This window comes from Galeopterus variegatus, unplaced genomic scaffold (assembly GCF_000696425.1).
Source record: "Galeopterus variegatus unplaced genomic scaffold, G_variegatus-3.0.2 Scaffold6778, whole genome shotgun sequence".
NCBI classification, from domain to species: Eukaryota; Metazoa; Chordata; class Mammalia; order Dermoptera; family Cynocephalidae; genus Galeopterus; species Galeopterus variegatus.
In genome coordinates, this window is record NW_007732889.1 from 66035 (window position 1) to 93420 (window position 27386).

The 27386-nt window shown below is 38.6% G+C and overlaps 1 protein-coding gene across 1 annotated transcript; it reads right to left on the bottom strand.

Moving 5' to 3' along the window:
* Positions 1-420: 420 nt before the first annotated feature.
* On the bottom strand, positions 421-27386 carry DNAJB11 (DnaJ (Hsp40) homolog, subfamily B, member 11). Its single transcript, XM_008591237.1, has 10 exons — positions 27100-27386; positions 21632-21788; positions 16854-16951; positions 14966-15098; positions 7191-7333; positions 6799-6881; positions 6084-6141; positions 2455-2566; positions 1838-1997; positions 421-870 (listed from the first exon to the last, which is right to left on the bottom strand). The coding sequence occupies exons 1-10, from the start codon at positions 27165-27167 to the stop codon at positions 806-808; spliced, it is 1077 nt and encodes a 358-aa protein (XP_008589459.1). The 5' UTR covers positions 27168-27386; the 3' UTR covers positions 421-805.

Genomic DNA, 27386 nt, shown 5'->3' on the forward strand with positions numbered 1-27386 from the left:
CTTACCATCTGAATCGGGTGCCACTAGAAGAAGCAAATGTAATTTGTAATTCTACATTGATTTTCTGGAGCCAACAATAATCCTAGTTCCTAAAACAAACCAAATGCTTTCTAATGAGGTCGACCGAGATTGTATACATGAAAAGTGCTTTCTAAACAGTAAAGTATCCATATTAGATTACTGACAAATTAAATGAGGGAAAATAAACTTTCTCAAGGACAATTAAATCTCTATGTAACCTTCATTCACGTACCCCAATATTTAATCTATTGTTTAAGTTCCTTTCAAAAAGACGCCATGTGTGTTTAATTGGGTACAAAAACTAGGTCTTTATCACTCTTTTGTATGCTTGTGCGTCCATCTTGCTTGATGGGAGGACAACCCAACTACCTCACAGGAGAAAAGAAACAGGAGTCAAGAAAAAAATAACAACAAAATGTATTTAAAAAGACTTCTCCAGTTGGCATTTTGAATGAAATAGCTAACAATTAACTCCAACCATCTGTATTGTGTTTCTTTTGCTGCTGGAGTCCTCTTGCAGCTTTAATTCTTGAAACTCAGGCGGCAGCACCAGACATTAAATCCCCAAAGGGAGAGGTATTAATAAACCTTTTGCTGGTCATTCTTTTCTGAATGCAAGTGAACAAATTCTTAAACCCTCTTATTCATTTCATGATGATCATTAGGGAAAAAAATGCCAAACTTGCATATTGAAAATAAAAACAAAAACACACACAAAAAACCCCTGCAGATAATAAATATCGCTAATTCGCTTATTTTAAACAAAGTCCAATTTTATTCACTCTTAATATCCTTGAAGTCCATTGTATACCTTCTGCACTGATCCTTGTTTCAGGAGCTGTTTGATACCTGAAGAAAGAATGAACAAATGACTCCATTAACAAAAATGTGACTTCCCTATGGTTTAAAGAGTGTGTTTCATGGGGAGGCTCATAAAAGGTGTTATGACAACCATGGATCTGAATTAAACAAACAGCTACCAATCTCTAATCTCCAACTTCATGGCATGTGGATATTCCCACACATGCACATGTGCATCCAAGATGATTCTGGTTTAAAGAGTGTGTTTCATGGGGAGGCTCATAAAAGGTGTTATGACAACCATGGATCTGAATTAAACAAACAGCTACCAATCTCCAATCTCCAACTTCATGGCATGTGGATATTCCCACACATGCACATGTGCATCCAAGATGATTCCTCCTCTCTTTCTCTGAGGCCCACATACCACATGCACATCCCATAAAACCCCATGAATGAGAATGGCAAGAAGCAATCAAAAGAGAAAGAAAACTCTTCAGCTAAGTCTTCCATTCCTTCTTTGTTCTCTTTTCAGTTTTTAACTCTTTCACCATTCTCCTTTCTCTTTCTATTTAGGACCCCCAACTGGGCCTTCTTCTCAACCAGTCATCACAGACATCCACCTCTTAGCCTCTAATCCTCCTATTCTACTCTTACATCTCATCCTCACTTTCAAAGTTTGATCCAGTTCCTTTGTTTTAAGTGATTCTGTTTCACTCCCATACAAACTATCACTCTGTAGGGTTCAAAGCCCAGCTTACACAGCCTTCAGTAACACAGTGACATGCAGATTTTTAATATTGCCTTTACAGAGAAAGGTGAGTTCACTCTTATCCCTGTGTTCCACTAGTGTTAATGGCTTATGTCTCATGTCACTAGAAAGTTTTGTTTTATTTGCCACCCTGTTCTCATACAATACACAGATAAACACACACACACGCACACACACACACACACACACACACACACTCTCTCTCTCTCTCTCTCTCTCTCTCTCTCTCATTATACCCTGTACCTTCTCTTGCTTCCTCTGTTAACTGTTCTTTTGGAAAATCCACATCAAAAGTGATTATCAAAGAGCCCTTGATGTTGTTGTTGTCAAAGCTGGGGAGCCCTTCCCCTTTCTTCCATAGCTTGGCTCCAGGCCTGGTGATCTTATCCCGGGAAATGCGTACCTGGAAAGCAAAAGAGAATCAACTGGAGCAGGACTTGTATGCACAAAGCATATCACACAGCTTCTAGTAAGCACCGGTGCACAAAGTTAATGTCACAGCTCAGAAGAAAGGATGAAGGGGCAAGGGAAACATCATTAGGACAACGCAAATCAAAGAGAGAAAAGGTTTTAAAAAAGAAAAAGAAAAATCAAACACATAAACGAATACAAAAGCAAGGTTTTGCCAATGGAAACTATAAGAACAAGACTGCCAAAGACTGTGTAATCACCTCTCAGTAGCTGAAAGGTCTGTGGCACTGCTATTGTTGGGTGTTAGCAGCAGAGTAAGAAGAGAAGGCAGAACAAGATTGAGAAAGGAGTCCCTGTGGTTCTAAATGATTGAGGCGGCTGAAATAATCTCAAAACTACACACATGAAGGCTTTAAAAGGAAAAGAAGTAGAAAAATTGGTTTGTTTACCTTGTGACCATCCAAGTGAGTAATATCCATCTCAAAGCCGACCAGAGACTCAACCAGTGAGATTGTCACATTTGTGTACAAATCATCTCCTCTCCTTTCAAATATTGGGTGCCTAAAAACAGAACAAGATAAAAACCATTAACCTCCATCTTTCTTTGGGAAGAGTTCAAAAGTTGTTAGGAAAATCTTGGAAAAAGATGAACAACATTCTTTCAAACAATAAGCATTTATTAGACACACCTCAATGCATAGTATTAATGCAGACTATAAAGTTATGTCTTATTAAACCCGACTCTTAAGGAGCTTTCAATCAGCAGAAGCCAAAGTACACAAATAATTATAAGTCTTTAGATTAGGCAGGAAAGAGAGAGACAATTTCTGGCAGTGGGGAGTGGGAAGACAGGTATCAGGAACAGGTCTGTGGATGTTTCCTGAGCCTTACAGATAGAGATGAGGTGGGTACAGGGAAGAGGGGGTGGATAGGGTGAGAGGGAATTCAGGCAAAGACAAGGACTTGAGAAGGTACCAGGTTTACTCAGGGAATAGCACATGTTTCACTTTCTCTGGGAAGTGATGAGAAAGACAAGGTAGAGAAAGAAAGCTGGGGAAAAGATCAATGAGATTAAAGAGTGTGGTGAGGAAAATGTCCTAGCAGTGGGTGGGCCATTTCTCCATAGTTTGGTGGGAACCCTGTTTCAATGAATCCTTAGATGCAGAGGTATCACTGGTTTCCAAAGTGGTAGCAAGAGAGAAATAATAAACCAGAAAGCCTGACTCCCAGGCCAAATTTCTGTCATTTTTGTCTAAACAGCACTTCATGCTGAAGAGAAGCCCACCAAAGGAGAAGAGCTCTCTCTTCACAGAAGCCACATATTATGTAATAGAAGCTACATATTATGTATAGGCATATCTCAGAGATACTGCAGGTTCACAGCACTGCAATCAAGCAAACATCACAATAAAGCAAGTCACAAAATTTTTGGTTTCCCAGTGCATATAAAATTTATGTTTACCCTATACTGTAGTCTAGTAAGTATGCCATAGCATTATGCCTAAAAAAGCAATGTCCGTATCTTAATTAAAAAATACTATACTGCTGAAAAATACTATCATATAAGCCTTCAGTGAGTTGTCATCTTTATGCTGGGGGAGGGTCTTGCCTCAATACTGATGGCTGCTGACTGATCAGGGTGGTGGGTGCTGAAGGCTGAGGTGGCTGTGGCAATTTCTTAAAATAAAACAATGAAGTCTGCTGTATTGATGGACAATGGACTCTTCCTTTCATGAAAGATTTCTCTATAGCATGCGATGAGGTTTGATAGCATTTTACCCACAGTAGAACTTTCAAAGCTGAAGTCAATCCTCTCAAACCCTGCTGCTGCTTTATCAACTAAGTTTATGAAATATTTGAAATCCTTTGTTGTCGTTTCAACAATGTTCACAGCATCGTCACCAGGAGTAGATTCCATCTCAAGAAACCACTTTCTTTGCTCATCCATAAGAAACAACTCATCTGTTCAAGTTTTATCATAAGGCTGAAGCAATTCAGTCACATCTTCAGGCTCCACTTCTAATTCTAGTTCTCTTGCTACTTCCACCACATCTGCAGTTACTTCCTCCACTGAAGTCTTGAACCCCTCAAAGTCATCTAAGAGGGTTAGAATCAACTTCTTACAAACTCCTGTTAATGTTGATACTTTGACCTCCTCCCAGGAATGAATGTCTTAATGGAATCTAGAATGGTAAATCCTTTCCAAAAGGGTTTTCAATTTACCTTTGCCCAGATCCATCAGAGGAATCACTATCTCTGGCAGCTACAGCCTTATGAAACCAAAGTCGAATTTACTGCTTAATTCATGAGCTGCTGCAGAATGGATGTTGTGTTAGCAGGCATGAAAACAACATTAACCTCTTTGTACATCTCCATCAGAGCTCTTGGGCGATGAGGTGCATTGTCAATGAGCAGTAATATTTTGAAAAGAATCTTTTCTTCTAAGCAGTAAATCTCAACAGTGGGCTTAAAATATCCGGTAAACCATGCTGTGAACAGATGTGCTGTCATCTAGGCTTTGTTGTTCCATTTATGGAACACAGGCAGAGTAGATTTTAAGGGACCTGGGATTCTTAAGGGTCCTATGATTTCTGAAATGGTAAATGAGCATTTGCTTCAACTTAAAGTCACAAGCTGCATTAGCCCTCAACAAGAGAGTTAGCTTATCCCTTGAAACTTTGAAGTCAGGCATTGACTTCTCTACCTAGAAAAGTCCTAGATGGCATCTTCTTCCAGTAGAAGGCTGTTTCACCCACACTGGAAATCTGTTGGTCGGTGTGGCCACCTTCATCACTGATCTTAGGGAGGTCTTCTGGAACACTTGCTGTACTTGCTGCTTTCCCTGTACTTTTATGTTATATAGAGAAACAGCTTCTTTCCTTAAACCTCACGAACCAACCTCTGCTAGCTTCAAACTTTTCGTCTGCAGCTTCCTCGCCTCTCTTAGCCTTCACAGAATTGAAGAGAGGTAACCCTGGTTCTGAGTTAGGCTTTGGCTTAAGAGAATGTTGTGGCAGGTTTGATTTTGTATGTAGACTACTAAAACTTTGTCCATATCAGCAACAAGTCTGTTTTGCTTTCTTCTAATTTGTTTACTGGAGTAGCACTTTTAATTTCCTTCAAGAACTTTTCTTTTGCATTCAGAGCTTGGATAAGTGTTTGATGCAAGAGGACTAGCTTTTGGTCTATTTTAGCTTCTGACATGCCTTCCTCATTAAGATGAATCATTTCTAGCTTTTGATTTAATGTGAGAGACATGAGACTCTTCCTTTCACTTGAACACAAAGAGGCCACTGTACAGTTATTAATTGGCCTAATTTCAATATTGTACTGTCTCGGGGAATAGGGAGGCCCAAGGAGAGCGAGAAAGAGAGAAATGGGGAAATGGCCAGTCAGTGGAGCAGTCAGGACACATACAACATTTATCAATTAAATTCGTCTTTTTATATGGGTGTGGCTTGTGGCACCCCAAACAATTACAATAGTAACATCAAAGATCACTGATCACAGATCACCATAACAGGCATAATAACAATAAAAAGTTTGAAATAATGCAAGAATTACCAAAATGTGACATGGAGACTTGAAGGGAGCACACAGTGTTGGAAAAATGTTGCCCATAGACTTGCTCAAACACAGGGTTGCCACAAACATTCATTTTGTAAAAAGGCAATATCTGTGAAGTGTAATAAAATGAGGTCTGCCTGCAATGGACTTCTTCTGTGGAAAAGTCTCCCACTCTTGTATGGTATCATAGTTCCTCAGCTAAAATCTCAGCTCTCCTTGACTCCCTATTCTTGTTTGCTTTTCTTTTATAACTCCTTACTTATCAATTCTTTTTTTCTAACATCTTTTGGATTTATAAGTCCTAGGTAAATAAATAACTGGGGCTCAGTCCTGGGGCCCAACTCCAAATTTTCAGTACTGTTAAAGAGTTACGAATAACTGTTTACGGAGTCAAGGGCATGAAACAGAGTAAAAAGTCTGGAAGTGCTCTGGCAGCTACCCACATCTCTATAATCTGAGACACCTGAAAAGCAGAGGCTAAAGAAAAGATCTCTAAAACTAGCTTACTTACTTGACAACTTTGATTCGGAACCGTAAGTCTCCGGGCTCCCCATCCACGTGAGGTTCACCTAGTCAGAGCAGATTATAGCATATTGTAAATCACACAAATTGAACACCATAAATCTATTTGGCAGTTGAAAACTTTTTTAAAGTCACTACCTTAGGCATTGACTCTGTCAAGTCTATCTGTGAGGGCAGTATCTCTGCCTGGTTATATCAAGTTCCAGATTATTAGTGAAGATCACATGAGCTGCAGACACAGCAATAAATGACTTGTTTACTAAACAAAGAATGATTCACTGGTTTCCTGAACTTGAAGTCTTAAAGCCTTTTCTTTCCAAGTTTTAGACTTAAGCCCAAAAAGGAGGTCTGAGAGTATCTTATTAATGCCAACTACAGTTATATATCTTCTTTCATTGCTGAATTAAAAATTAATCCATTAAGGTTTGAACATCCTGAATTTTGATAAGACTTAGACTTCCTGATAGTAACTTGTGGCCATGCTATTCAAAGTATAAACAGTAATGCTGCCACTTCCAATGACTAACCGTGATGGTCATAAATGGCTTTCTGTATCCTAAAAGTGGGTGAAAATAGTATTGGAAATTATATACACATTTACTACATGGCTATTAAGTTGTGGCGTAAGGCAAGAGTGAGCGGTATTCATAAGCGAGCAGAGAACAGAAAGTTATGATAATACAACACCAATATCAATATTTCACCTTCTCCAATAAAGGGGTACTCCATGCCATCTCTCACCCCAGGTTCTATTTCTACCTCCAGTGTTCGTTCTTCATTCACTAGTCTGAGACAAAGAGAATTAAAAAAGAAAAAAATGAAAATGCAAACAAAATCCCAGGTATAGATAATTAAATTTTTATCAAATTCATTGGAGCTTTTTCTTGGAAGACTATAGTGTGCCTCTACTTGAAAAAGTTATCTGATATCCATTTACATCTTCAATGAACCAAAATTCAGGGCAAAACTACTATATGTTATATAAACAAATAATATCGCTTTAGTATTCCAAGTAGGAAGAAAATGAAACATTAAGTATATTCAGAAAAAATGGGCACTGCTTAGTTCAGAAACATAAGAAGGTGCTTTCACTTACTTGACATTAGGGCACTCATCACAGACCACCTCCTGGGTCATCTGGAAGCGCCCTGGGCCCAGCTGGGTGGTCCGCATCTCTTGCCGACAGTTGCATTTCCGTTTGCCAGGAGCCTGCCTTGCCACAGGTTTGTTTCTAACTACCTGAGAAGTGCATAAACCACATCAGCCTTTTTCTCATGTAAAATAATCTTTAGTCTCCTCAACCAGATCAGGGCTCTGCACACATGCCTGGACTGGAACTTCCCCTTTACTGGCAAGCTATCCCTCAAGGAGACCTAAAGCTGACAGAACTCTTTGAGGAGGATAAATCAGCCCCAACCAGGAGTGAAGCCAACACATACTTAAGTGACTCAAATTCTAAAGTTGGAGGATTAAAGAGAGCAGGGAAAGAAGAGAACCAAAAAATAAGGTGTTTGATATCAGCATTTCTAAGCCATGACTAAATGCTATATACTGAGTTAACATAGTTCATAGAGGGCCGACCTGTGGCTCACTTGGGAGAGTGTGGTGCTGATAACACCAAGGCCATGGGTTCGGATCCCTATATAGGGATGGCTGGTTAGCTCACTTGGGAGAGTGTGGTGCTGATAACACCAAGGCCATGGGTTCGGATCCCTATATAGGGATGGCTGGTTAGCTCACTTGGGAGAGTGTGGTGCTGATAACACCAAGGCCATGGGTTCGGATCCCTATATAGGGATGGCTGGTTAGCTCACTTGGGAGAGTGTGGTGCTGGACGACACCAAGTCAAGGGTTAAGACCCCCTTACCGGTCATCTTTAAAAAAAAAAGTAGTTCATTGAATTACTATCTTTTAAGAAATCTGAGCTTTGTAATGCATAACCACTGACAAACAACCACAGCCTTCAGAAGCTGGTATGTGGCTACCATCTAATCTTATGATCAACCTAATGAAAATGCCTCCCTGTTTCAGGCAACTCAATCCAGAACTATTTTCCAGTGCTATTTCCATTCCTCTAAGTATGTGAAATTAATATATATGAAGAAATGTATTCCTGTTTTTGCCTGTTTAACTAGTCAAACACCAAATCACAAGGTATGTTTTCATAGCAGAATGACACAAATGCTTGGAGAAAAATCCCTTGAAGCCTACTGCAATGGTTTTAATGTCTGTTCTCTCCAAAGTTCATGCTGGAACTTAATCTCCCATATAGTATTTAAAAGGTGGAGTCTTTAAGAGGTGATTAGATCATGAGGACTATACCTTCATGAATGAATTAATCCACTCATGGATTAATGGCTTAATAGTTCAATGGGTTATCAGGGAGTGGACTGGGGGCTTTATGAGGAGAGGAAGAAAGCATGTGGAAATGCACTCTTGCTCAGCTCTCACCTGTGTCACCACAGGACTCTGTAGAAAGTTCCACCAAGAAAAAGACCCTCACCAAATGCACCCCCTGGACCTTGAATTTCTCAGCTTCCAAAACTGTAAGAAACACATTTTGTTTCTTTAAAAATTATCTAGTTTCATGTATTCTGTTATAAGTGAAAGAAAACAGACTAATACACCTACCAACACATGAAAACTCAGGTCAACAGAACAAATTATAACAAAAACAATAATAGTAATTAGAGCAAACACTTTTTTTTGTGCGTGTGTGTGTCTGGCTGGCACAGGGATCGAACCCTGAACCTTGGTGTTATCAGCACCATACTCTAACCAACTGATAAGGCAAACACTTCATAACACTTACTATAGGGCCAGCCCGGTGGCGCACTGGATAGTGCACCGCTTTGGAAGCGCGGTGGCGCTCCCGCCCAAGGGTTCGGATCCCACGTACAGACCGGTTCCCGCTCACTGGCTGAGCGAGGTGTGGGGGCAATACCGAGGGTTGCGATCCCGTTGCCGGTCCTGGTCCGGTACGGGGGCAACACTGAGGGTTGCAATCCAATGCCGGACACGGAAAAAAGACAAAAGACAAAAAAAAATAAAAATAAAAATAAAAATAAAAAAGAAATCAAGTTAATGAACAATCCTCACAACAACCTTATGAGGTAGAGACTGTTATCATCTCCATTTTACAGATGAGGTAACAGAAACACAGAAAGATTAAGTAACATGACCAAGGACACAAAACTAATAGATGACAGAACCAGAATTCTAAACTAGACAGTTTAGCTGCAAAGTCCTTGCTTCTGACCGTTATCCATCCTATCTCTCAAGGTAATTTTTCCCTAAAAAAAGAATATATCACGGGGTTATTTAAATAGGAAGGCCAAGCTGGCCGATTAGCTCGGCTGGTTAGAGCGTGGTACTGGTAACACCAAGGTGCAGGGTTCTATCCCTGTACTGGCCAGCTGCCTAAGTAAATAAATTAATTAATAAATAATAAGCAAGGACATTTACATATTTTACAATTACTAGATTAAAACAAAATTTGTTTACAAACACACTACTGCAAAAAGTGACATATACTGTGTATTAATGATTGAGTGCAGAACGACAGGTTTGGAAGGGAAATCAGGAGTTAATTAGGTTCACCTCTTTTCTTCCACCTAAACAACCTCTCCTGTTTATGAAGGAAGGATAGCCCAAGTATTTTTAGTGACCTTTTCTCCTATCTTGCAGTCTAAACAAAACTATTACAAGCTAGTCATATCTTCTGTGATTGTCTAGTCCTTTTCTTTCAATTATTCAGAGCAAAAACCACAACTAAGAAGAAAATGCTTCTTGTCAAGATGGCACATATGCATAGGTTACTGACTGATTCCTCCAAAATCCTGGAGAAACTACAGGAAAACATGGATTCCAGGAAATAATAACTATAACAAAGAATTTATAAGACAGCCCCAGAGACAGAGGCTGATTTGAACTGGTATGTATGTCTAAGGTGGTGGCTACAACCTGGGGCAACAGTAGCTAGTGAGGGCAGTGAGAAAATTCTAGAAAAAAGCAGTGGAAGTTCTGCTCTTGCCTCTCTCCTGAACTGCCTTGAAATAAGCATTGCTTGCCTCCTCTCTGCAAAAAACAAAAGACCCCAGACACCAAACAAAAATACCCCAAGGAAACGAAGAAACCAACCAACAAAACAGTTAAAACCACCGGGCAAGGGCTCATCCCAAGATGCTCTAAAGGAAAAGATAGATGCCGATACCCATAGTGGCACAGGAGCTCACAGAACAAAACAGCTACACACCTGAGGAGTCCAACTATCCGCCCCCAGAACACTACCAACTAGATAACATATATTTTAAGCAAGTGCACTAGAGAAGACCAAAAATTTTAAAGAAGCACGATAATACTTAAGGAAATAAGGAAGACTAGCAAAATGAAATAAAGTAAGAAATAATATAAGAATCAGGTAGAAATACTGTGCATAAAAGCATGAGTTGGAATTGAAACACAGCAGATGGAATATTATTAGAATATATATAGCTAAAGATTGAACTGTTGACTTGGAAGATCAGAATGAGACACTCTCCTAGAAGAAACCAGTGAAGGATAATGAAATAGAATTTTTTTCTTCATGTTTAAAAGAACATTAAGAGTAAAGGTCACAAAGAAGAGGATTAAATATTTGAAAAACTAATGAAGATATATTTTTCCAGAATTAAAAAAATGAATAATCTCAAATTAAAAGATCACACTGTTTTAGTAGAAAATATAGGTAAATATTGTTCTCATTTTAAAGCAGAGAAGAATTTCTTAAACAAGACACAAAAACTAACCACAAAAGACTGATAGGTTTGACCACATTAAAATTAATTCTGATTCTTTTTTTTTTGGTGGCCAGCCAGTATGTGGAACTGAACCCTTTACTTTAATGTTACAAGCCATGCTCTAGTCACTGAGCTAACCAGCCAGCCCTACTTCTGGAAATAAAGAAGGAAATTTAAAAATTCCTTGAGATGAATGAAAATGAAAACACAACATACTAGAACCTATGGGATATAGCCAAAGCAGTTCTAAGAGGCATTTATAGAAATAAATGTCTACATCAAAAAAAAAAAAGTAAGACTCCAAATAAACAACTGAACATTACACTTCAAGGAGCTGAAAAAATGAGAGCAAAAGCAAAATCAGACAGTTCGTTTTTTGTAAAGATAAACAAAATAGATAAACATTTAGCTAGACTAATGAAGAAAAATAGAAGACTCAAATAAAATCAGAAATGAAAAAGAAGACATTATAACTGATACCACAGAAATACAAAGGATCATAAAAGACTACTACAAACAACTATATGCAAGCAAACTGGAAAACCTAGAAGAAATGGATAAATTCCTGGACACACACAACCTACCAAAGTTGAATCCTGAAGAACTAGAAAACCTAAACAGACCAATAATGAGTAACGAGATTGAAGCAGTAATGAAAAGTCTACTGGCAAAGAAAACTCCAGGACCAGATGGCTTCACTGCTGAATTCTACTAAACATTTAAAGAAGAACTAATATCAATTCTTCTCAAACTCTTCCAAAAAACTGAAGAGGAGGGAAGATTTCCAAACTCATTCTACGAGGCCAGCATTACCCTCATACCAAAACCGGAAAAAGACACACACAAAAAAGAAAACTACCTACCAATATCTCTAATGAACAAAGGTACAAAGATCCTCAACAAAATACTAGCAAACTGAATCCAATAACACATTAAAATGATCATTTACCATGATCAAGTGGGATTCATACCAGGGATGCAAGGATGGTTCAACATATGCAAATCAGAAAAATCCATATGATCATATCAATAGGTGCAGAAAAAGCATTTAACAAAATCCAATACCCCTTCATAATAAAAATACTCAATAAATTAGGTATAGAAGGAATGTACCCCAACACAATAAAGGCCACATACAACAAACCCACAGCTAATATCATACTGAACAGACAAAAATTGGAAGCTTTTCCTGTAAGATCTGGAACAAGATAAAGGATATCCACTTTCTCCACTCTTACTCAGCAAAGTAATGAAAGTTCTAGCCAGTGCAATAAGACAAGCAAAAGCAATAAAGGGCATTCAAAGTAGAAAGGAGGATGTTAAACTATCCCTATTTGCAGATGATGTGACCATATACATAGAAAATGCTAAAGACTCCACCAAAAAACTACTAGAATAAACGAATTCAGTACAGTGTCAGGATACATGGTCACCATACACACATCAATAGCCTTCTTATACACCAATAATGAAACAGGTGAAAAAGAAATCAAGAAAGTAATCCATTCACAATAGCTACCAAAAAAATGAAATACCCGGGAGTAAATTTAACCAATGAGGTGAAAGAAAGACCTCTACAATGAAAACTATAAAACACAGGTGAAAAAAATTGAAGTGGACACAAATAAATGGAAAGATATCCCATGTTCATGGGTTGGAAAAATTAACATCATCAAAATGTCCTTATCACTCAAAGCAATACACATTCAACACAATCCCTATCAAAATACCTACCAATGACATTCTTCACAGAAATCAAAAAAGTGATCTTGAAATTTGTATGGAACCACAAAAGACCCCATATAGATAATGCAAGTACTAGAAGAAAACAGGGGAAACACTACACAAAATGGGAGTGGGCAGCACTTTTTTGAGCAAGACTACAAAGGCACAGGCAACTAAAGCAAAAATAGACAAATAGAACAACATCAAACTAAAAAGCTTCTGCATAGCGAGGGACACTATCAACAAAGTGTAGAGACAACATACAGAATGGGAGGAAGGGTTTGCAAACTACACATCAAACCAGGGGCTAATATCCAGAATATATGAGGAACTTATCAGCAAAATAACAAATAAGCCAATTAAAAATGGGCAAAGGACCTGAACAGACAGTTCTCAAAAGAAGACATACAAATGGCCAACCGGCAAATGAAAAAATACTTAACATCACTAATCATCAGGGAAATGCAAATTAAAACCACAATGAGATAACATCTCACTCCAGTTAGAATTACTATTATCAACAAGACAAAAAATAACAAATACTGGAGAGGATGTGGAGAAAAAGGAACTCTCCTACATTGCTGGTGGGAGTGTAAATTGGTACAGCCACTGTGGTAAACAGTATGGAGGTTCCTCAGAGAACTAAAAGTAGATCTAATCTACAACCCACTACTGTGTATATATGCAAAGGAGATGTAATCAATATATAGAAAAGACACTTGCATTCCCATGTTCATCGCAGCACTATTCACAATAGCCAAGAGATGGAATCTACCTAAATGTCAATCAATGGATAAATGGATGCAAACATTGTGGTATATATACACAATGGAATACTACTCAGCTATATAAAAAAATGGTATCTTATCATTTGCAGCAAAATGGATGGAACTGAAAACCATCATTTTAAGTAAAGCAAGTCAGGGACAAAAAGACAAATACTGCATGATATCACTCATATGTGGAATCTAAAAAAAAGTGGTTCTCATGGAAGTAGAGAGTAGAAAAATTGTTACCAGAGGCGGGGGAGGGGAAGGGAAGAAAAGTGGTGGATTAATGGGTACAAAGCTATGTTATCTACCCTAAGTGAATCATTGCACAGAATATGAATGTGCTGAAACAATGTACTGTATCCAATAAATGTGTACAAGAAAATGCTAAAATATTTTAAGTAATAAAAAAGTAATTACTTCTGTTCATTGAAGTAAATCTCAAATATAATAAAAAGACAAGTTACAGACTGACAGAATGTATTTGCATTACATATAGCCGACAAAGGATTAGTAACAAGAGTAAAGTACTCCAAGAAATCAATAAAAAAAAGGCAAAAGAAAAATGAGCAAGAGACATGCAAATCAAGACCACAATGAGATAATATTTTATACCCAACTGATGAGCAAAAATTAAGAAGTCTAGTAATCCCAAGTATTAGAGAGGCAGTAAATCTACATTATCTCTTATAAATTGCTGGTGGAAGTGTTGGTACAATCAATTGCAAAAACAATATGGTTTTATCTTGTAAAAGTGAACATTGTTCATATCACCCAGCAATTCCACTCTTATGTATATGCATCCAAGAGATATGCTTGCGCATGTGTACCTGGATATATGTACAAAATGTTCATAAAAGCACTGTTTGAAATTGAAAAAAACTGGTTTTATCTTGTAAAAGTGAACATTGTTCATATCACCCAGCAATTCCACTCTTATGTATATGCATCCAAGAGATATGCTTGCACATGTGTACCTGGATATATGTACAAAATGTTCATAAAAGCACTGTTTGAAATTGAAAAAAGCATGTGTACCTGGATATATGTACAAAATGTTCATAAAAGCACTGTTTGAAATTGAAAAAAACTGGAAAAAACCTAAATGCCTACTGATAAATTGCAGTCACAATGAAATTTTATCCAGAAGAATTACAGCTATAAGCAACAAGGATGAATCCTAGTAACATAAAGAGTGAATGAAAAAACCAGTCCAAGAAGATAATTAATGATATGACACCATTTTTGCAAAGTCAAAAACAATAAAAATAAACAACATATTATTCAGGTATTCGTATATATGTAATAAAACAAACAAAGAAGAATGGCAAAGGAACAGTGAAGACAAAATCCAGAATATTAGTTACCTCTGAAGGGAGGCAGAGGAATGGAATAGGGAAGTAGCGTGGAGGTAGATTACATCAAGTATTATTTTACTTAGTTCTTGGGCTGGTTGGTTGAGTTCATAAAACAATGATTGTATATCATGAATCCCACCTCCACCCTCAAGACAGAGAAGTAACAAAGAAACCTCTTATTTTCAGTCAAAAGTATAAGCCCTGGTAGTCAATATGAACAGCAGTATTGTTTGAACTTACTTCCACAAAATTGCCTGCATACACTTCTTCCAAAGTGACTTCCAGATCTACAATAATGTCACTTCCTCTTGGAATATTTCTGTCTTGCTGACGAGGGGTTCCTCCAAACATGAAGCCAAAATCTCCAAAGAAGCTGTAGATAAGTATGAAAGCATCAGGAAAAGAAATAAGAGTTCATGTCTCACAATTATTTCGTTTTCTTCACATTGATATAAGATATTGTTTCCTTCCAATGCATTGTGCAAAGACTGAAAGATAATTTTAATACATTGGAGTCATACATCATATACAATTTTTAATTTATACAATATCAACTATATTGCCCTCTACCAGAAAAAAAATTTACTTCTTAATACAATATGGCCCACTCATATAGTACAGTACATACATGTATAGTATGCCAGTGAATACAATGTTGGACTCAACCAATGAAATAATAATGTTTCAATAATGAGGAACATCCAGATATGGTGAACATATTGAGAAAGAGTATAGTATATGTAAACTTGTATAATGCTGAATTTAATGGTTAATTTAAGGAATTCTCAAGGGTAATTCTGAACATATGTAGCATTCACATTTCATGCTTTTTAGAAGCTAACCTTGGTGAAAGAAGCTCCTGTTCTGTACAGAAATCTTGGGTACGTAATTAAATAAGCTAAAAAAGCATCAGTCTTAGTAAACTTCTAACCCTTAAGGAGAAGAAAGTTTTGGCTTATACAAGACCAAAACCTGTTTTTGTAAGTAACAAAAGAATCACTTTGAGATGAATAAAAACAGTGACCTTCAATCGTGCAGGTGTTCTGATCTTAATGTTAATTTTTGGTGTTATTAAAAAGCCTCAGATATTAGCACAATGATGATGACAACTATATAACTCCCTTCCCCACAAACCAACCCTAGTGAATGAATTCCCTGAATCTTAAATAAAAGCAAGAAGGGAGGATGAGGTGAGGGTGGGGGTAAGGGGAAGCTTCTTCCTCTTTCTGGCATCCCTAGGTATTTAAACAGCCAATGGGAACAGGACACTTCCCTAGTAGGCTAAAACAGCCAAATTAATCCTGAGGAAGAGGAAGATATCCTAATCACATTACTCACACATCTTTATAAGTCCTAAAAATGTGTCACTTCCAAACATTAAATAAGGGAAGCTATTTTATGCAACAGTGATTCTTACTTCTCTTGGGGAAGGGGTCACAGAACCCTTTGAGAATCTGAAGAAAACAATGAACTCTCTCCCCATAAAAACGCAGATTCAAGCATCTTTTTGTTTATAAGTTCAGACCTGAAACCCCAGATTAAGATCTCCCAGTATAAGGCATCATCTGAGTATATGGAAATTCAAATGTTCAACAAAGAGGAGTTCAAAGAGTAAGGAGGAAAAATGCTTATTATTCTAGCTACTCAGCACTGCCAGAAAGCCACGTGCAGCAGGAGATAAAGAGCTTCTACCATAATTCCCTCCTTCAATGCTGGTTATCATAATCATCCCTCTCTGTTGGTAGGATGAAAGAGAGATAGCTCTGGGTATCGGAGTAGGACTTTTATCTCACTGCTTACAAAAATAATTCTGCTTATTAAATGGTTTGCAGATTCTAAGACAGCAAGTAGAAGAGGATGAACTGGTTACCAACATAAATACCTCCTAAAATAGTCAGGGTTTATTTAACTGATATAGTTGGCTATAATGGACAGCCCTCTCAGTGCTGTCTTTCCTGAAGCTTTGTGAAAACAGAAAACTACCATTCCACAGGAAGGATAATTGATTTTTGGATCAGTTGAGTTCCACTCTTCATCAAAAGCTTCTGAACTAGGGAACAAGGATAATTCTTTAATAATCACTAAGTGACCCATTCTCTAATACTTTGCAGATGAGTAAATTACTTACTGTGAAAAAATGTCTCCATGGGAGCTCTGATGGCCATCTTTTAATCCTTCTTCACCATAAGTATCATATTGTTTTCTTTTCTCACTGTCTGACAGAATCTGAGGATAAAAGCCAGTGGAGGAAAAGATAATGAGTTGGTAATATTCAGTTAAGGTATATTCATATTTATGTTTTTTGTTTTTACCCTGATACTGTGTCTAAGATTTTAATGGACTGTAGTTTTCATTATGTATAGTATTAAGGCATGTTTATAAAGTCATTTTCTCTAACAGACTAAATTCTCTGATACACTGTCTATTCCACATTCATCAATTCATGTTTTTAATTTAAAGTTATCAAACCTTACCTAGTCACTTAAAAAAATCATGTCTGAGATTAGGGATGTGGCTGTGAAGGTCAGGGTGGTAACAGGAAAGAGGTGAGATGGATTCCTCAGGTTTACTTCCCACGCAGTTTGACTCCAGTGCTTACACTGTTAACCAGCATACTATATTATATCTCTAAACTATAAATTAGAATATGACTATGATAGATTATCATTAGTGATGGAAGAAGTAAATTAGGACAGCCTTAAAAATAGCTGGGCCCCAAATGTCCACACCGTACACCCTCCCACCCCCCGACCCCCACACATTAGGATATTGGCAAGTCAAGGGAATCAGATGACAGGCCCTCCAGAAAGGTTTATACTGCTATATTTTCAAACGCCGTTTTTCATTTTTTGGTATATGTAGAATTACATTTGTGGAAGAATGATGTCTACCTTTCTTACATATATGTTTAAGTTTGTAAGGTCCTGAGTTCAAATTGGGGAGAGAGTAATAAGGGACACAGCTCTATGAAGGTTGCTCAAAGTCAATTTCACTGCTTAAAAAGAATTTTTGAAGTTCTAATGTTTTCAGAAAACTATATACATAGTCATGGCTATATGCTTTCTCATTGAGCCCACTCTCTATATGATATTAAAGAATGTAAAAACAAAATAAGCTTCCATACTCTTCAAAATTTGCCTTCGACATCCAAAAAAAAAAAGGCTTCCCTTTTACTTAGAGCAATCTGAAGCATGTGCACACATATACCTTTGAAAATTTTCCTTTGATATTTATAAACTCCTATTTACACAAGAGACTGAAGGAGAAAGTAAAAAAGGCTTCCCTTTTACTTAGAGCAATCTGAAGCATGTGCACACATATACCTTTGAAAATTACATAGTTTGAAAATTTTCCTTTGATATTTATAAACTCCTATTTACACAAGAGACTGAAGGAGAAAGTTATTTCGAACCCATCCTCATGGTGGCCCAGGAAAAGGAGGGTGGAAGTAGACAGGGCTTGTTGACTCAGCAAAAGAAAGAGAAGACCTGATTGGCTTATTCCAACAGGATGCACTTTTGGCTCAGAGCCTGAATGATGTGGAGGGAGTCGTGGCAAAAATTTACCAACATTTAAGATACATTTAGAAGGATAAATAGAAATGGAGTGTACAAGAGAGTAAGCACTCTCAAAAGTAAAGACAAATGGGTTAGTCCAGAAATCACTACAGTACTAGACTAAAGCCACTATGATAGACCAGGTGAGAGAAAGGAATGTTTTGGCAAATATCCTTAGAAAATAGATACTTTGGGGAAGCAGAAATGGGCAGAGTTAAATTTAAAAAAAAAAAAAAGAAAAAGAAAACTATCTGGATTTCCAGCATTTCACTTTCAAGTCTACTTTTCTGATCTTGTTTTGGCAAACAAACCAACCCTACATTTGGGTCTATAAAAAAAGACCATTTCAAAACCCCCAAACAAAGATTAGTTTTAAGTCACTTTCTTTTTGGACATCAGAAGCTTCTGTAATAACCGCCCAAAAATGACCCTTGAAGTCATCTATTATCTTTCTCTTCCTCCTCACATTTTTACTAAGGAATGAAATTTTATTCCACGGTCTTGGAAACTATTTTATTTTTAAAAGAAAAAATAGGTTCTTAGTTGACAGGCTAACCAACATGCAGATTCTGAACTAATTAAAATGCCAGCAGTAACCGCAGCTCAGTAGAGAAAACAAATTTGTATTCACAAAAGACTCATCATACTGTACTGGGATTCTGATTTGTGAACACTGATTTACCTAAGACTAAATGCAATCAAGTTCGAATGGTACAAAGAAAAAAGAAAATCTGAACTAGTGAATAGAAAAGTTGTTAAATAGTGAAATAGAAAAGTTGATAAACTGCAATTTCATGAATGATCTATGTATAGCCTACCTAGGTCATGAATAAAGAACATGGTAGATTCTTTAGAGAGCATGATAAATTTAGCTTCCCTAGAAAATATTTTTCAGTATTGGGTTCCTAGCAGACAATGGGACTATTCATCGGAAATACAGTGCAAAATACAGAATTCATACTATTAACAAGAAATAAAATGTTACATACAATTTAGGAGAGGCTATCCACCCTCTCAAGTTTATTCATAGGCCCCAGGTTAAGAATTTCTATCCTACAGGATCCCTGAAGGTGTTAAGAGAAGAAAGGGGAACCCCCAATAGCTCTAGGGGTTACTTGAGTATAAGTCACTGTTTCAGTTCAGTAGCTTCTTTAATCTAGGTCTTGGGATCCCTTCCTTTTGGGTTCTTTGGACTACTAAAATATTTTTCAGATTTGTTTCCAGCCTTCTCAATATACAGGGATTTAAGCTTGAATTGAGGAGTTTTAGCTCTATTACTTTTGGAGTTAAATTAATTTTTTTCTGTGCCTGTGATATCATGAAATATATGAGGGTACCTCGAAAAGTTCATGGAAAGATTCATATTATCTTTCAATTCTATTTTTCCATGAACTTTTCGAACTTCTCTGTGTGTGTGTATTTTTTCATCCATGGTTCCTGCCTTATAACTCCCATAGTCTTTTTTATTTCCTAAGTGACTAAAACAATAAGCATATCTTTTGTTAAAGTTGTTAAAGTATTTATTTTTTCATCCATGGTTCCTGCCTTATAACTCCCATAGTCCTTTTTATTTCCTAAGTGACTAAAACAATAAGCATATCTTTTGTTAAAGTTGTTAAAGTATTTGGTCTTTTGTCCTTGGTTCCTAAAGCAGCTTTGAAACAGCTTCATTGCAACAAAGATGAAAGATAGTCTCTGACCTTCTCCTGCCCTTTTATGTGTTCCATTTTCTCTCCATGACAGGCCATAGAAACTAAAAATACATTCTAATCTTCCCCTGTCTTTCTGTGTTGGAGGTAGCCATCAAGAGATACCCTAACCTACCTTGTCTGATTGTAGGTTATAAGACCCCTATTTAAGGAGGGATCCTGCCCTATTCCTGAGAAGAGGGAATACTGCACCAAGAGGCTTTGCTGGTTTTCCCCACTAAGTCTATTTAGTATTAGATCATACCCTTTCCATCCAATCAAATTTCTACACGGTTGTCCAGACTTCAATCATGCCTATCCAGTGAAATCTCTATAAAACGCCCAAGAGGACAGGGTACAGGGAGCTTCTGGTTAGCTGAACGCACGGAGGTTCCTGGAGGGTGGTGCACACACCCAGAGAGGGAATGGAAGCTCTGCACCCTATCCCCCATATCTCGCCCTATGCATTTCTTCTTCTGTATCCTTTGTAATATTCTTTATAAAAAACTGGTAAGCATGAGTAAGTTTTTTCCTGAGTTCTGTAAGACACTTTAGCAAATTAACTGAACTCAAAGAGGGGGTCTTGGAAACCCTGATTTATAGCCCATCAGTCAGAAGCACAGGTAAAACAACCTGGGGCTTGAGATTGGCATTGGAAGTAGGGAACAGTCTTGTAGGACTGAGCCCTCAACCTGTGGGGTATGACACTATCTAGAGGAAGACAGTGACGGAATTGAACTGGAGGACACCAAGCTGGTTTAAGAGTATAGTGTTTTGAGAGTATAGTGGAAGAGTATAAGAGTGGGAGAAACTAAGTTTGTTTTTTAACACAGTGCCCCTTTATAAAATGGGAATAAAAATATGCCTAGCTCTACTAACATTTCATGGTGTCCTAGTGAAGATTAAATGAGCTGACACACATAAAAGTATTTTGACCACTAGATTAGAGGCTGCAAATTCAAACTATAGCTGTGTTTTGTTTGATATGCACAAAAAAGAAATTTAACTGAATTAGTTACCAAAATTTTTACAAACAGGAATATTTATATAAAAATCTGAATTTCCAAATTTTCTTGAAAAAAATTAGATGATCTGGCATCACAGTATGTGTATTTGTATATGGCAAAAACTGGCTGGGGTTGAGAAACAGCTGCTCCCTTGAAATGGGCCAAGAAGGCTTCAGTTTGTCACAGTCCTCAATTCCTATTGCTTCCCAGTATGGAGGCAGAATATCCATTGGCATGTTTTATCATATACCTGTATATTACTTGTTCTTTCCACATGGGCATATAGTTTTGCAACCCTTATTTAGGGTCTTTCTTATTTCTGACTCTAGCTCCCAAAATGATTGATAGATTAATAAGTAGTTAATCTATCAATCTTTCTTTCATTCATTCTTTTTCAACATTACTCTACTTATTAAAATAAATATTAATATAGAAAAGCCAGGAAATGGCATCTACTAACATGAATGTAATATCTAGTACAATATAGAATCAAGTACTGCCTTTATTTTATCTATTTTTCCATATCATATCTATTTTATGTACTGTATATTTCTAAATAGAATTGACCGAAAGGAAGGCAGTGTTCCTCTGCATTATACGGTCTTTTCTAAATCCACAGGTTTTTTTCATACTTTATCATTTTTACTGACTCACTTCATAAGCAGCACCCAGATCTTGGAATTTCTCCTGGGCTTGTGGATCATCAGGGTTCCGGTCGGGATGCAGCTGCAGGGCTAGTTTCCTATAGGCCTTTTTAATATCCTTTATAGAAGCACTGCGAGGTACCCCCAAGATCTTATAGAAATCTCGCCTGGGAAGGGGGAGAGAGAACACTTCATTAAATACTTATACATTACATCTTTAAGACTGAAAAGGTCTTTTTCCCCTTTACATTTAGGTTTGTATCTGAGCAAAGAGGTACAAAAATGAAGGTATATGTCACCCTCCCCCTGCACCCGAATGACTAAAAAGAGAACACACCAGGATTTGTAATGAGTCTTACATATTGAAGTAATCACAATGGGAGACTTATGTACTTTTTGGGTAATGTTAGATTATTCAAAATAATGTAGCACTCTTCTTTTAGAACTACCGTCAGCCAAGAAAATCTTTTTTTATTATATTATCATATGTTATTTTCAGGCAATAATCAGATAATAAAGTTAACTCTCCCACATTTTCCCTATATTGGCTCCAAATGACTTTTTGACTGCTTCCAAAAGTCAAATAACAACTTCAAAGGATGATTTTATTTATTCAAAACAGTTATATGACACAAATGTCCTAAGAGTAGCACTCTTAGAATGTTAAAGACAAATTGACTGGTTAACTTCAGAGGTTAAAACAGAAGTTAATCCAAAGTCGAAATAATAACGCTAAAGAGAAAATAACACTCATCCGGATGTATGAGTTGTGGTGTTTTTTGCTAAAAGAGAAAGAGAGAGAAAATATCAGTCTTGCACTCATTTCTAGTATACTACTTTGTCTGGGTTAAACCTTTATTACAGACAGCTGCTAAAGCCTATATGCAGGAACCTATATGTCTCGGCAGCTGTAAATATGTATATGGCATGAACTGGGAGATAAGATGGAAGTCCACTGACCTCTTTGCCAGGGACTTTGCAGGGATCAAATTAATTGTAAAGGGGATCTTTGCAAAAAATGGTAATGGGAAGATAGAATAAGACTATAATAAACTTTCAGGGCAGGGATCACATCTGGCCCACTAAAGACACCAATAAATAGTCATTGAGTGAAATGAATAAATAACAGTGCTCACAAAAATCTGTTACTTTTGCCAAAGTCATTTTAGCTACCAGAACTTATTCTGAAAATACGTTCTCTCAACAATGGGAATGGGAAAGTGTAGTGGATTGAATTATGTCCCTCAAAAACTCCCTGAAGTTTGAATTGTGTCTCCCAAGTCTTATATATTAGAAACTTAGCCCCTACTGTGACTGTAAAGAGGGTGGGAAATCCTATTATGGTAACTGAAAGGTGGAGTCTTGAAGAGATGGCTGGATTGTAGGACTGTGTAGTAGTGAATGGATTAAAAATAGTGACCAGGGGCATGGTTCTAAGGGCTTTAAAAGAAGAGGAGAGTCTGTCTTTCTTGCTCTCTGCTTCCACCATCTTACAATGTGAGACCCCTGGGTCACTGTCACAACCACCAGATGGACTTCGAACTTCCCAACCTCAGAAACTGTAAGCAATAATTTTGTTTTCTTTATAAATCACCCAGTTTCAGGTATTTTGTTACAAGCAACAAAAATGGACTAATACAGAAAATTGGTACCAGAGAAGTGGGGTGTTGCTTATAACAGATACTTGAAAATGTGAAAGTGGCTTTGGAACTAACTGGGTGTTAGACAAAGGTTCGAGGAGTTTGGAGGACTCAGAAGATAAAAAGACAAGGGAAAGTTTGGAATGCCTTAAGAGATTGGTTATGTGGTGGCAAGCAGAATGCTGATGGAAATATCGACAGTAAGGGCCATTCTGAGAACGTCTCAGATGTAAATGAGGAGGGACTTATTGGAAACTGGGGCAAAGCTCACCCTTGCTGTGAACTGGCAAGGAATTTGTCTGCATTGTATCCATGCCCTATGACTTTGTGGAAGTTCGAACTTAGGAGTTGTGAATCAGAGTATTTGGTGGAAGAAATTTCTAAGCAGCAAAGCATTAAGGAAGCTGCATGGCTACTTCTAACAGCCTACTCTGAGTTATGGTGGCAGGGGCATGATATAAAGCCAGAATTTAAAAGGGAAGCAGAGTGTAAAGATTTGGAAAAATTGCAGCCTGGCCGTGTGGTACAGAAGCAGAGAGCATTTTCAGAAGAAAAATCCAATGGTACTAAGAAGATTAGCACAAAAGAACGGGATTATCGAGTGAAGGAAGAAAAGGTCCTGAAGGCATTGCAGAAGCCTCTGGGGCCAACCCTTCCATTTCAGGCCCAAAGGTCTAGGGAGACAGAATGGTCTTGGGGAACAGGCCTGAGGCACCCTCCAGAAGCTCACTGCCCAAGGTCACCTCAGAATGTGCTCCCCACACCAGCACCCCAGCTCCTTCGGCTGCTCCAGCCATGGCTAAATTGGCCCTAGGTGTGGCTGGACCTACAGCTTTGGAAATTACAAGCCAGAAGTCTTGGTGGAGTCCACGTGGTGTTAAGTCTGCAGGCTTGCAGAATGCCAGAGCTGGGAAGTCTTGGGGCAATTTCAGAGGATGTATGGAAAAGTCTGGGGGCCCAGGAAGAGATCTGTCGCAGGGGTGGAGTCACCACAGACAACCATAGCTAGAGCAATGCAGAGTGGAAGCATGGGGTCAGAGTTGCAGCAGAGAAACCCCAACAGTGCCATGCCTAGTGGAGCTGTGAGAGCGAGATCACGTTCATGGAGACCCCAGACCTGTGGAGCTACCAGCATGCAACGCCAGCCTACAAGAGCTAAAGCATCACCTGAGACCAGGAAAGCCATATGAGTGGAGCTGCCAGAGGACTTGGGGACCCAACCCCCATACCAGCATGCAGAGGGTGTTGAACATGGGGTCAAGTTACAAGATTCACGAGCTTTGAGATTTAATGGCTGGCCTGCTGGGTTTTGGACTTGTTTGGGACCTGTTACCCTTTTCTTTTGGCTTATTTCTCCCTTTTGGAATGGGAATATGTATCCTATGTCCCACCATTGTATCTTGGAAGTAGATAACTTGTATTGATTTCACAGATGGGACTTTGAACTCTGGACTCTTGAGTTGAAACAAATTAAGACTTTGGGGATGAAAAGAATGTATTTGCATGTGAAAAGGACATGAGTTTTGCGGGACCATGGATGGAATGTAGTGGATTGAATTTTGCCCCAAAACTCGTTGAGTTTAAATTGTGTCCCCCAAGACTTATTATGTATTAGAAACTTAGCCCCCACTGTGACTGTTAAGAGGGTAGGAAATCCTATTATGGTAATTGAAAGGTGGAGCCTTGAAGAGGTGATTGGATTGTAGGACTGTTCAGCAGAGAATGAATTAAAAATGGTGGTCAGGGGCGTGGTTCTAAGGGCTTTATAAAAGAAGAGGGGAGTCTGTCTTTCTCTCTTGCTCTCTCTGCTTCCACCATCTTACAATGTGAGACCCCTGGGTCACTGTTGCCACCCCCAGATGGATTTTGGACTTCCCAGAGTCAGAAACTGTAAGCAATAATTTTGCTTTCTTTATAAATCACCTAGTTTCAGGTATTTTGTTACAAGCAATAAAAATGGACTAACCCAGAAAGTTATTCACAATAGAGACACTGATTTAGTAGTGATGGTAATTTAAAAATGCATTGGGAGACCAACATCAGGTGACATATGACAGACTATTTAAAAAAATTATTTCATAAGCTCTTGGTCACATTTTAGGGAAAAAAAATTACTTAATTATTTATCAGTTTCTTTTTTTTTTTTTTTAAAGATGACGGTTAAGGGGATCTTAATCCTTGACTTGGTGTTGTCAGCACCACGCTCAGCCAGTGAGCAAACCGGCCATCCCTATATGGGATCCGAACCCGCAGCCTTGGTGTTATCAGCACCGCACTCTCCCAAGTGAGCCACGGGCCGGCCCTTATTTATCAGTTTCTAAAATTGTCACTCATAAGGGGTCCATGACGATTAATTAGGGGCTTTCTCCTTTCTCCCCAAATCTGTAAAAACTTGAAATCTCTTGAGATAACTAAATAGTTGAAAGGACTGCTAACATTTATAACAAACGGGCTAACTACAACTAGAATATGCTTAATATAAAAATAGTTAAATAAAAGCTCAGAAAAATGGGAGAAAGATGGCTGGCATAGCTCAGCATCAACATTACAGTTAGTAAAATATTTCTTTATGAATGAAATTTAAAGCTACAGTATTAACAATATTTATATTGATATTTTATGAATCACCTTAGGGTACTTGTTAAGTGTCAAAATTACTAAGAAAAACATACTAAACAAAAAAATAAAGCACTAACTAGGAGAAGCTAATTTTTTAAAAATTTAAGATATTTCAGAAGGAAAAAATGACAACAAAGTTTAAGCATATATGCACATGGAAAAAGAATTCTAAGAGAACAAGAACTTAAAATTTAAAGCACTGCTAGGTAGTACCTTCTACATTTAGAACAACCTATAAATTGTCAGAAGCTGAGACCTACTTTTTCTTGCATTCTAAAATATGAGGCTGGCATACCATATCCTGGGTCACCAGGCTTATAGGATCATGGATCTTAAAGGCTGGAAAATCCTCAAGAGTTCATCTCCTACTCCCTGAATAAGGGTGGCACATTATTATCCTCATTTACAGATGAGAGTTTAGATGGTTCCTTCAAGGTTATGTAATTCATAAGTGGGGAAGGAGTGTGTGGGCTAGAATCCCAGTTTACTACCTATGGGTGAACTGCTCTTCCCGCTCAAAATAACATTCAGCTTCTCAAGAATGTACCCTAGAGAGGTAGTGAGGCATGATGACAGCTAAGGTTCAAAAGCTCAAGAAGCTGGAAAGCACAAGGCAAGGGCTCTCCAAAGGGTCTTCCCGCACCCTCAATCCAATTTCCTTCAGTCCCTAACCGCTGTCTTCACTCGGCTTGGCATTATAACCCACCCACTTTAATGTCAGCTCCCCCAGTGGCTCGTCGGAGGCTCGGCATTGCATCGTCCTCTTGTCCAGTTCAGCAGGACACAGCAAACAAATATCCGTCCCCTCAACCTCGGCCTGGCACTGGCACTGCCTTCATTACAGTCAGGCGCTCCCTTCTTCCCCCCAGCTCTGAGTGACACTCCTTCCGCTCACAGCCACCTTCTTCCCCTGCAACTCCCCCATTCCCCAAATGCTGTGTTTGGCACTGCACCCAGCTCCCACTTCTCTGGGCAAATCTTGCTCTGTAGGACCTCTGGATCTAAGGCCCTCTCACTGCTGTCACCCACGGCTCTCCTCTCACCCCACTAGTTTGGCCCACACTACCCATTCCTCCGCCCCACGGCCGTACCACATTGATGCTCCTCTCCATTCCTCAGTCTGGCAATGCCGCCCTCTCCCCGCTCTCCCCTCAAGGCTCTCCCCGGCCCGGCAAAGGATGACCCACGGACACCGGGCCCGCAGGTGCCTGTTCCTCACCCGGCGATCACGGCCCCGATGAGGTACAGCAGCAACAGGCAGAAGGTGCCCAGGTTCTGCGGGGCCATGGTTGCTCTGAGCCGACCCCTCCCCCGCGCACCCCTCACAAGCCTCCTCCGCCGCCGCCGGGTCAGCTCGCCAGCCCACCGGACCCTGCGAGGTCGCCTCACGTCGGGGGTCTCCTACTCGGTCCGCAGAGCCAGCTAGCTGACCCCCTCCTCTGCCAGTCCACTTCCCGGGAGTCCCAAGTCCCGGCGAGAGAAGCCTCCAGCAGGCAAGGACCAATC